General features: G+C 42.8%; 1 protein-coding gene across 2 annotated transcripts in view; it reads right to left on the bottom strand.

Annotated features, from left to right (window-relative positions):
• Positions 1 to 210: 210 nt before the first annotated feature.
• The window catches only part of LOC147106076 (proline-rich protein 5-like), a 131635-nt gene continuing 119931 nt past the window's right edge, over positions 211 to 11914 (bottom strand). For both annotated transcript variants that reach the window (XM_086008818.1, XM_086008817.1), the window contains 2 exons: positions 7484 to 7622; positions 211 to 3821 (listed from right to left, as the gene is read on the bottom strand). In XM_086008818.1, the coding sequence (XP_085864944.1) occupies positions 3241 to 3821; positions 7484 to 7622 (720 nt within the window). In that variant the 3' untranslated portion in view covers positions 211 to 3240. The remainder of the gene's footprint in view (positions 3822 to 7483; positions 7623 to 11914) is intronic.

Raw genomic sequence — 11914 nt, 5'->3', positions numbered from 1 at the left:
GTTCTTACTCCTCATCAACTCTTCAATGACCAATGCTGGAAAATGTGTGTGTGTGTGTGTTCAGTAATAGCATGCCCCCATGGTCAAATAGCCTATCAGCATTCTCTGATGAACATTTGTGCGAGTACCAGAGGGTGACTGATGCCCGTGGAAATGTACACTAACATGAATGATGAAAGAAGAGGTAAGAATGAACATGAAACCAGCATATAAAGGGGGATATTTTTACTCTCACCAGTGCAAGCTATGTTAAATAAAAATAAATCATGAGACTGTTAGCCCTAAACAGTAAATTTGCACATTTGCATGATAAAACATATATAATGCAGTAGATTTCTATAGCAACCTCATATGAAGTTAATTGTTTAACAATGTATTGATCAACCAGACAGTTCTTAAGTGAAGAAAATTATGTAAGATTTACTGTTAATTAATATTCATGAGTCTTACTGTGATATATCATTCTACAGAACAGCTTACAATTGTAAATACAAGTATGTAAGCCTCATAATGGAGCACATCCATGGCAAGGAAAACACACACCCTATATCCAATTATTCTATTAAGCAAATGTCATAGAATACAATGGGAATGAGCAAAGGTTTTCTTTAAACTAACGTTTTCATTAACAAAGTGCCTGTTAACTGGTCCCTACTGCATTAATTTATTGCAACATATTTCTACAGAATATGGTGAGTGGCAGGTGATGCATCGTCAGTGAAGTAAAATAAAATGCTGACAGCCAACAGAAACAGGAGTTGCCAAAATCTAAGTGTACGCCTCCACAATGCTGAGTCAGCTCAAGACTCTGATGCCTGCTCCACCGATGGCTCAGCAAGTTTACCCAGTGAGCAGTCCAGCCGTACAAACCAGGAAAGTCCCAGGTTTTATCCCCAGTCTGTGCTGAGTTAAATGATCTCAACTAGTGTAAGAGTAAGGTCACTACAATTGGGTTTAGCACCTCTAGTTTCTGTTTCTGATTGCCATCTATGGCTGGTGAGGACACCGTTGGGGTTGGCGGTAGTGCCTTCGAAGTCAAATAGGCTGAAATGAGTTAGGTGCCAGAGGGTGCCTGGTACCCAGAAAACAGCACTCCAGCAAACAGTCAACACCTTCAGAGAGGGTAGCATAGGAGAGGTGGAAAGGGAAAAAAACTGATGAGAGAAAAATGAATACAGGAAACTTTCGTTTAACTGGAGGTTAAATGTCCGGAAAGCTCTATCCACCGGCAAAATTCAGGAGTCGGTTCAGATAAGTTTTTTTACTTCTCGTTGCTTTTTTTCTCCAGTCGTGGCTCTGCAAGATCTAGCTGAAGCTGTTGCTTAACTACAGAGAGACGCTTGCAAGCTACGCCGACTGTTTTGAAGCTGTTGCTAAGCAACAGGGTTTGTTGCTTCACACGGAGCTCAGAAGCTCCGTATGTTTTAACATTAGCGCTGGTTTCTCCGGCAGTTTTGATGGAACGGCAACAGCTCGGTCCCGTCAGTGCCAGATACCAGAAAGTTTCCTGTACCCTGCTCTTGAGGCTCCTGTTTATATCATTTACAAACAAAAGTGATGAAGCAAGTTAAGTAAGAATTTTGAATGCAGAATCTCCAAGAAAGGGATGAGATGGTAAAGAGCTACATCTGTGCAGAATGGTACCCCCACCCTTCCCAGCTTCTCCTCCTTTGCTGAATCCACAGACTTAGTTATTGCTTCAGTAACTGGTCTTATTGGCTGCTACACCAGACTCTACGCTTGGTTGTGGTCAGGTTTTCTGCATTGCTTTATGTTTTGGATTAAGAAGATATCCAGTTTATCCTCAGATATTGGTCTCCTCTTTGGGCATGACGGAGCAGGGTAAGGCTGGACTGACCCATTTCTAGTTTCTCGGTCAAAATACATTTGATCTGCTTCTTCTCGTCCCCCACGCTTATGTGACATTCAAATTACAAAGTGCTTTCTCCCACACGGGCATCCCATTCAGGATCCCTCAGCATGGAAACAGGAAATCTTCTGCACTCCAAACTACAGCAGTAGAATGAGATTAGCACATCAAACCACCAAGCAGCATTAATAGGGGAAATCGATGGCAATGATTTTTCCTGTGAAGGGAGGTACCTGTGCACATACCAACATCTTTCAATCACCCTTGTTACTGACTGGCTGGTTAAGTCTGGGAACACTCATTTTGTACAGAACTCCCTTTTATGTTACTTCCTCAGCCCTATTGGTCCCATTCATAAAGTCAGTGTAATGGAAACCATGATGTTGCTCCCAGGCTGCCTCTAACCAGCAATTCAAAAGTCTCAAAACACTATCAGTTCAGATATCTCCCGTTCTAACACTGCATTATGGGCTGTTCAGTACATTTTATCGCAGACTCAGCCTTTTTAATAGTCATGATTCACGCAATGTGTTTATGTGTAGAAGGCTACACTTAAATTTATCACATGAATCACGAGCATTAAAAAACCCCACAAATCTTAGACCTGACGAGTGAGTCATTACAGACTATGTGAAATGCGCAGTAAATGAGGGCATTTTTGGTGATTTGGAATAGGTAAAGGAAGGAAGGTGACTTGTGAAAGTACTTTGGCCAACATCATCTAACTATTTTTTAATCAACACCATTGGCTCTTGGTGCTCAATGGAGCCAACAATATTGTGGAGTCGGAAAATGAACCCTTTGAATCCTGTTTTTTAAAGATGACTCTATTAAAATATTCGCCTCTTTCTGTCACTTAAGATCTACAGAACTGCTTTACTGTAAATTTGCCATAAGCTGGAATTGCAGGAAAACACAAACCCAGAGAGAGCATTAACTCAGAGTAAACTAAGGCAATACTCTCCGAGTTTGTGCACTGCAGAAATACTCCTGCAGTAATTAGCCCCGCCCCACTGCAAAGACACAGATTAATGGGGCAGGGAGAGGAGAGAAATGGCAAAACGAGGAGTTTGTCTCCTTTGTTGGCTCAGGCTGGAGCTGGCGTTGGCATTCAATATATACATTACAACAAGAGTGGCTTAGGCGGAAATGAATTTGCTGCAGACATTACACGTTGCTGGTCTTAATGCAATCTAGGAGTCATACTTCAAATTCAGGCTGTGTATCAGGAGTGTTCTTCCCCTTCAGTTTGATGAATTTAAAAACACTTGAGTGTTTAATAACTCGCAGTGCAACAGTGACAGCTTGGCTGTGATTGCGGGTTCTTCCTTTATTGCATCACTACATTATTCGTTTCACTGTTCTTAATGTCACACCACACTTTGTCTGCTCATCTCTCTGCTGTACGTTGGCGTCTCTGAGCACCTATGGCCAAAGTCAAGAAAAATCCCCTCCGAGTCTGTACCCATTGATTCCAAAATGCTTTCAGGACTGGACGATGCTGCTGGTATCAGGGAGGGGCTACTTGACAACTTAAAGGCATTGTCTTGGGCATCTCTGGGATCCTGAACATGGAAAAGACCCTGCTGCTGGCTGATGATGGGTTCGCTTATAGTCTTGCACTGGAGAAGTTCACTTATGGCTCTTATGTTGGCCCGCTCTTGCTCTCCTGGCAAGTGATTCCGTGCTGCTGTGACAGTCATGATAGACATTGGGTCTATAGTGGGGGTAGTAACGCAGGGACCGAGATTTAAATAGCCTTCAGACTCGATGCAAGTTGTTATTTCTGACACAGAGTGCCTTCTGATGCTTGTGCCATTGACCAGACTTCCTTCACTTTCATATTCTGCGACAGGGGTTAGCATCGGATTGTTGTAGCTCTTTGAGCGCACCACTGGGTTCTTGGTCAGAATTTCATTCGATTTGGAACAGCGTGGAAAGAATCGTTTTTCTGTTAGAGAGAAATATATAATTGATCCATTTAACAACAAAAGAAAAATCAGTTACGTCAAAACAAGGCCACTGCTAAGGCTGAGATTTAGGAGGGGAAATAAACAGCAAACCTGGCTGCAAACTCGCTTAAACATACACAGTTGTGTCCATTGAAATAGATTACTTCTGACAGCCAAGATGAATGAACACCACTTCAAATGGCTGAGACTTGACAGGTCTCCGAAGTTACAGCCCACTTCAGCTTTCAGTGAAGTATTTGAAGTGAAATGATGCCTGTAAAGTACTGGTGCTGTGATGTAGCTTTGCCTATTGGAATAAATGTTTGTTCTTGTGTTATTTTCACAAAACTGAACAACTCCATTTTATTACCATAAAATGGCAAGTTCCTTATTAAAAGTATTGTCTCCACTTTGCTTTTCTTTAGGTCTCCTCAAACCACGTGTTATGCCTCAGTTGAGAGAGGGGTAAATGTCCTACTTCCCTCCTCCCAAGGCCTATATAAAATGACTCCACAATTGGCTGATAAGTGGAAAAGGTTAACCCAAGAGGGAGAGAGAAAATGGGGAACTACAGACCGGTTAGCCTGACATCAGTAGTAGATAAAATGCTAGAATCTATTATTAAGGACGTGGTGACAGGGCACTTAGAAAGTAATAATAGGATTGGGCAGAGTCATTACGGATTTATTAAAGGGAAATCGTGTTTGACAAATCTGTTGAGTTTTTTTGAGGTTGTAACTAGCAGGATAGATAAGGGGGAACCAGAGGGTGTGGTGTATTTGGATTTTCAGAAGACATTCGATAAGGTGCCACACAAGAGGTTATTAAACAAAATTAGGGCTCATGGGATTGGGGATAATATACGAGAATGGATTGAGGATTGGTTAATAGACAGAAAAGAGAGAATAGAAATAAATGGGTCATTTTTGGGTTGGCAGGCTGTAACTAGTGGGGTACCGCAAGGATCAGTGCTTGAACCTCAGCTATTTACAATCTATATCAAGGATTTGGATGAGGGAACCAAATGTAACATATCCAAGTTTGTTGATGATACAAAGCTAGGTGGGAATGTAAGTTGTGAGGAGGATGCAAAGAGGCTGCAAGGGGATATAGACAGGTTAAGCGAGTGGGCAAGGCCATGGCAAATGGAATATAATGTGGAGAAATGTGAAGTTATCCACTTTGGTAGTAAAAATAGAAAAGCAGAGTATCTTTTAAATGGTGAGATTGGGAAATGTTGGTGTTCAGAGGAACCTGGGTGTCCTGTTACACGAATCACTGAAAGTCAACATGCAGGTACAGCAAGCAATTAGGGAAGCAAATGGTAAGTTGGCCTTTATTACAAGAGGATTTGAGTATAAGAGTAAAGACGTCTTACTGCAATTATACAGGGCCTTCGTGAGATCACACCTGGAGTATTGTGTACAGTTTTGGTCTCCTTACCATATAGAAGGAGTGCAATGAAGGTTCACCACTCTGATTCCTGGGATGGGGGGATTGTCCTTTGAGGACAGATTGAGTAGATTAGGCCTATATTCTCTAGAGTTTAGAAGAATGAGGGGTGATCTCATTGAAACATAATATTCTTACAGGGCCTGATAGGGTAAATGCAGGGAGGATGTTTCCCCTGTCTGGGGTGTCTAGAACCAGGGGTCACAGTCACAGAATAAAGGGTTGGCCATTTAGGACTGAGATGAGAAATTCCTTCACTCAGAGGGTGGTGAATCTTTGGAATTCTCTACCCCAGAGGGCTGTGGAGGCTCAGTCGTTGAGTATATTCAAGGGAGAGATCGATAGATTTTGGAATATTAAGGGAATCAAGGGATATGGGGATAGTGCAGGAAAGTGGAGTTGAGGTAGAAGATCAGCCATGATCTTATTGAATGGCAGAGCAGGCTTGAAGGGCCAAATGGCCTACTCCTGCTCCTAGTTCTTATGTTCTAGGACTTCGCCTTTGGTTTTTCCCTCCTTCCCAGAGTGAAGTGCTTAGCTTCCACTCTACACTTAGAATTATAGAATTGTACTGCACAGAAACATACCTAGGTTCTCCACGAGTCACCTAGTCTAATTCTGCTCTTTGGCTCACTCCCCGTAACCTTTAATAACCCCTTTTCTAATTCTCTTTTCAAGGAATTTATAGACTTTACTTTAGCAACTTTGTCTAACCGCCCTCTGTGGAAAGCAGTTTTTTTCTATACTTCCGTTTAATTCTTTTTGTGCTCATCTCAAATTTGTGGAAAGTAGCTCGAGGTGCACCAGGGAAATTGGGGGCTACAAGGGAAGGCACGCGATGGAAACTGGAGAGGATGCGGCCGCAGGGAGAGAAAGGAAAGGAAGTTAGAGAGATCGACTCTAAGGTAGTGCCTTGGAGGAGGAATAAGACAATTTCGGTGACTGCTTGGACGGAGCTGCTGGTCAGTGCCTAGGTTGAGATACAAGGAGGCCATAAGCCTGCTCAGAGGGAATGAGAGCCTGGGACAGCAGAAAAAAATAAGTTTTATGCAGGGACTATTGGGAAAGGTGCAGCTAGTAAAGTAGGTTGGGAGAGTTTAGTTGGGGAAGGTAGGAGTAAAATGAGAAGCCGAGGTAGGATGGCAGGGGTTGAAGGACAGATGGTGAGGCAGGAAGAAAAAGGTAGGGAGAGAATCACGGGTAGCAGTCCTATATATAATATATATATATATATATATATATATATATAGATATTCAGTGGAGACAGGAGGGTGAGAATAGATTGCTTGCACACTCTCAGATTGAAAATGCAATGTAGCCCGGCAGGAACAAATAAAATGATTTATGAATGGATGCTATCAAAATGTTCAAAAGACACAATGCCGAATTGCATCACTAAGAAAAAGAGGACATTAATGATATAATCAAAGAGAAACTAGGTAGTACAGTGAGTTCAAACACTGCCTTTTCAGCCATGGAATCTAGAGCTGAATCCAATCCCAAAAGACCAATACCAACACCAGTAAGGAGAATACATGCCCCTTTAGGGCCATACACATATGGATATTTTATCTTTTTTAATGCGACACATTTACATCTACTATATATACAGACCATTCCCGAACCTGAACCTGTGCACATTCCTGAAGTGCCGCCTTCAAAGAAACCCAACCAAGATGCTGTTCAGGCAGTGGGCCAACATTGTGTCAATCCAGTGTAACATCTGCAGTTGACAACGCCACAGATCCAATGCACTTTGTGGTGCCCTATACATACTTGAACAGTTCGAGTTTAACATGCGGGGACAATAGATGGTGCATTGGAAGGTAGACATAACGTGTGACACTAGACGTGGCCTATGTTTGCTCTTAGTTTTGGAGGAGGTCAGAGGGCCAGATTATGGTTAGCTATCATAACCTGCTAAGCACAACAGATGCAACACTATTAGCCTGCTAACAAGTTAATTATAACATATAATAGAATGGCTTCCAAGGATCAAAGATCAGTAACACCATCATGCCCAGACTATTCAAAAAGCCATTAATACCTTTCATCTGGTGAATAACTTCATATATATTTGGAATTTTTTTCAAAACCTCACCTCTTGCAATAGCATTCAACACAACCTTTCTGTAATTTACTTAACTCTTTTTCTCAATGATTTATAGTTTGTAATTTGTAGTGGAGAACTGGTTATGAATGTTCTTACCCAAAAAACATGCTGAGTGTGTAACCTGTTCATCCCCCATGTGCAGACCATATGTTCCCAGGTACGGAGACACCACCTTCTGTATCAGCAACTCCAACCGCAGGTAATCCCCTGTCACACCCTTGGATTCATGAACTCCCTGGAATAGAATTAGAAGTCAGTTCACTGGCCTGGTCATGGCTGGAACAGCCACCATTCACAGCTATGAACAGGAGAAAAAGAACTGAGGATCGAAACTTGAATTAGGCTTTCCAGCGTGCATACATAAATTAGCTGTTAGCTGTTGAGATCTGAATAGAAAACCATTTTGTTGAAGGCTCAGTGTCTTGTGCACAATGCCCTTTGTCACAGTTCTGCATAAACCCATCATTACCATCCTCACACAGGGAGTTCTCAATTTCACCCGGGTTGGTCTGTGAGCAGCAGAGGAAGTAAATGCCAGGGATATGTTTGAAGGAGAAGTCAGGAGGACTGCAGCCATGCAGTCTGCGCTCGCGATGTTCGAGGGTGTGTTTGACGGAGAACAAGAGTGACTTGAATTATTTTCACCCAAGAACAGTGTGGGATTAGAATGTCTGGGATGGATGAGAGCAACTCCGTGCAATGCCCAAGGACAGCATGAGAGGGGTTTAGCTTGGATCAGTCCTTTGCAATGCCTGTGAACAGGGCAGGGGTGGAGAATACATGTCCTCACAGCAGAACCTACATACAGCGGCTGAAAAAAATGGAATGATCAGGCAAAACATGGCCGGTTCGCAACAGGGAAAACTGCTACGCCCACACATGCCTGCACACTAGAGAGGTTTAATAAAGTGAAATGAAATAGTCTACAACTACGCAACTGCTATGAAAATGGTAGAATAACACCGAAATGCCTGAATTCCTTTTGAAAGGACTGACTGTTGTTGTAGTAGCTCCCAGCCACAGTCAGCAGCCACAATGGTGCAAAGACATTTCTGGCACACAAAAAAAGTGTGCCAGGATCCCTAGGAGTATCAATATCTTTTAATTTTGTAATAAGAATTCCAATAGAGTCCAAACTGGGCCAGAATATGATTTCCACTTTGGATTTAACAATCATCTGTCCAGTGTTTAATGTGTTCATGGTGTATATGAAAGGATTTCTTCTATCTGTCTCTGTACATGCATCCCATCAATATGTACCTGACCTCTATGCTTGGAGAGTAACTGTCGCTCATAGTGTGAAGCTACACCTTTCAACCTTTAGGCTAGCATGCTTTAGTTTGTTCCTCTGTGAACATTTCCGGTTTTCGCACACTGAAGCATGCTCTACTCGCTTCACAATCCATTGCGTGCTATCTCTTCAGCACTGAAACATCATGCATGTGCAGGAGAGAGAGAGAGCATACAACGGATTATGGGCTGATTTTAAATGTGCAGAAATGTGTGTACATTTGGGGCATTAATGGAGGCCAGAATCATTGACTGCTCGCTCAAATTAGCAAACAGTTGGCAATCATGAAGACTGAACTTATAAACAGCTGAAGAACAAGCTGCTGTGAACTTGTATTTCTAGGCATATAAATCAGATTAACTGCTGCTCTGCTAATGTTTTATAAACTTTTTTCTACAGATTTTATGCAGTTTAAGATGAAGGAACACGGTGCAGGGATAGAATTTTTGTACTGAGTCTTCATAATTGGCACTCCAGGGCCAGATTTAACATAAACCAGATACATGTCAAATGAGGCTTAGACAGCCTCCAACAACATGCCGCTACTCCAGGTTCAGATGTATATCGTGCTGAACCACTGTAACTTTTCTAACACAAGCCATCCTTGGGGCCTGAGTAAAGGCTCTTTGTTGTTTAATGAGAATTACTACTGCATTGTGGACTTCTGCTCCCTGGGAACTTGATTAAACTGGACAAATTCATTTCACACAAAACATCAGGTAGACTGGCTTTCATCTCACCCACACAGCTGAAATCCCAGTTCCTTACAGCACATTTACCCTTTGCCAATGGCCAAACATGTGTTCACAAAACATGTGAAGGTCCAATCCCCTCAAATGTATTTAGGCGAGGGGTGATTTTCTGGGTATTCTCCCCATGAATATTTTTCCACTTCCTCCCCATCCAGGGCCTCAGATATCAGAAATATGAATGATGTAGTGTATCAGTATTTTGAAGCTAATTATTTTTACCCTGATTCCCCAAATGTTGGGACTCTAATTGCAAACATCACACAAGTCTTAAGAAAACTGAAGAATCCAAATATATTTACAACAGAACATTACACAAATTATGCTTTAGTTTTGTATCCTGCGAAAGCCAACGGACACCAAGCAAAAAATCAAAGTGCAGTCACATCTGATTTCTGTAATCAGTGAGAAAGGTTGTGAAATGTGAGATTTTTTAAACTGGTACTGTAATAAGAACCTTAACCACCTGCTACATCCTTCCGGGCCCCTACAGCAGTCACTCTTTTACTGCATCCTGTTTGAGTGCTGTCTGGGGCCGTGTCACTAGATTTCAAGGCATGAATATCGTGGGTCATTCTGTGCTCATCGCTCCAAATAACAGATGAATGAAAGAACAGGACCTGTTTGACAATTACTTTAATCGCAGTAGCTTGCAATGCTCAATCTCATTGGTGCTTTAAAGGATGGTGCTACGTACTGAAATATTGCAATTTATAAAATTACCCTCAGGAGAACTTTATTCTATCCAATTTCTGCAAAGCATTATGGACAGGATGACATCATTGTGCAATATCTGAACAGTAATTAAAATAGGAACTGCCTCCTTACAGATCCAGAGTGAAATGATTTTGCGGTGCATTGTACACCATATAGCCAGAAAATAATAGTTGAAATCTCAGGGATTTGGCTTGGGAGGAAGAACATCTGGCTTTTAAAGTAAAGTTTTATAAGTGAAAATAAAACAAAAGTTGGATCTAAATCTGTAATGAACATTATGGGCTGGATTTGCCAAGCCCCGAGGAGGTGGGCATGGAGGCGGGACTGCTGGTAAAGTAGCAGAAAGTGGGGGCGGATGGCAAACCTGCCCCCATCCCGCTTCCATGCCCTTTTGCCAGGAGGCGGGAAGATGTGCTGCTTCGGGTCCCGTCTCCTGGAGGCGGGAAAGGCATTAAATACTTTTAACTGCCTGTTAACAGGTAGTTAATAGGCAGAAAAAAGGATTAGTGCCATTTTACCTTCACAGGTGAAGGCTTCCCAATCTCGGAGAACCCCGCCGGGTTGGAGGAGACGTGAAGGAGGTCTGCGGCGGTCGGAGGCACCTGGAAGTAAGATGTAGAGGTGAGTGATGGGTGCAAGAGTGGAGTGGTAAGTATGTAAGGTGAGTGATAAATGTAAATAAATGTTCACTTACCTTGTTTTCTTCATACAGCCTTCATCCTCTCTGGATCAGGAGACCTGACATCTTCGTTGTCGATTTCACAGACTGGCTGTTAGATCCTCTGAACCAACAGCCATCTGAAATCGACAAAGTTGAAAAATTTGATGAGTCCTGAACACAAGGACTCATCAAACTACAGAGAATGTCAGTGTTTGACAGCTTCACAGAGCTGTCAAACGTTTACATTTCTTCTTCCAAGAAGTCTTGACAGATAGCACGTCTGATGTTGCCATGCTCTGTCAGTGACTTCCTCCCTAATTGGCCTGCTGAGCCCGCAGGGCGGGCTTAGCAAGGTCAATCAGGGGAAAATCCCTCTGGTTGGTCAGACAAGGATGGAGGCGGGACATTGACACGACAAGCAGCAGTCCCGCCTCCAACTCGTCTCCATTGAGAAAATCCAGCCCTATACGTTAGTCAAGAAAACAATGGAAACAGGTTAACTACATGCTTTTATTGGAAATACTGAGAAAATAGTTGCCTCTGTGCTGTGCAAAATAGGATCTTTACTGAAATCTAGGTACTGATTATGGAGACCATGGGCTGCGCTGATACCCTAAAAGGTGGTTAGCACTGTTGCCTCACAGCGCCAGGGACCCGGGTTCGAATCCGGTCTCGGGTGACTGTCTGTGTGGAGTTTGCACATTCTCCCCGTGTTTGCGTGGGTTTCCTCCGGGTGCTCCGGTTTCCTCCCACAGTCCAAAGATGTGCGGGTTAGGTTGATTGGCTATGATAAATTGACCCTTAGTGTTAGGGGGATTAAATATGTGGGGTTACGGGATAGGGTGGGATATGTGTTGGTGTAGGGGTTACGGGGATCGGGTGGGATATGTGTCGGTGCAGGCTCGATGGGCCGAAATGGCCTCTATCTGCACTGTGGGGTTTCTGTGATTTCTGAAGACCAGTAGGAAGTAACCAGACCACACAGTATGGAAACTACGAACGGACATCTTAAACTTAAAGGCCAGGGAGGAACTTTCCTTGAGGGTTGCTGCTTAAACTATCAAGGGTGTGCCCGTGGCTTCTTTGTCTCCATTTTATGCATTGAAATG

The sequence above is a fragment of the Somniosus microcephalus genome, chromosome 16 (assembly GCF_052327205.1).
Source record: "Somniosus microcephalus isolate GS21.2 chromosome 16, FLI_Smic_1.0, whole genome shotgun sequence".
Lineage (NCBI taxonomy): Eukaryota > Metazoa > Chordata > Chondrichthyes > Squaliformes > Somniosidae > Somniosus > Somniosus microcephalus.
Note: the sequence above shows the minus strand (reverse complement) of the source record. Positions and strands in the feature narration are given on the sequence as shown.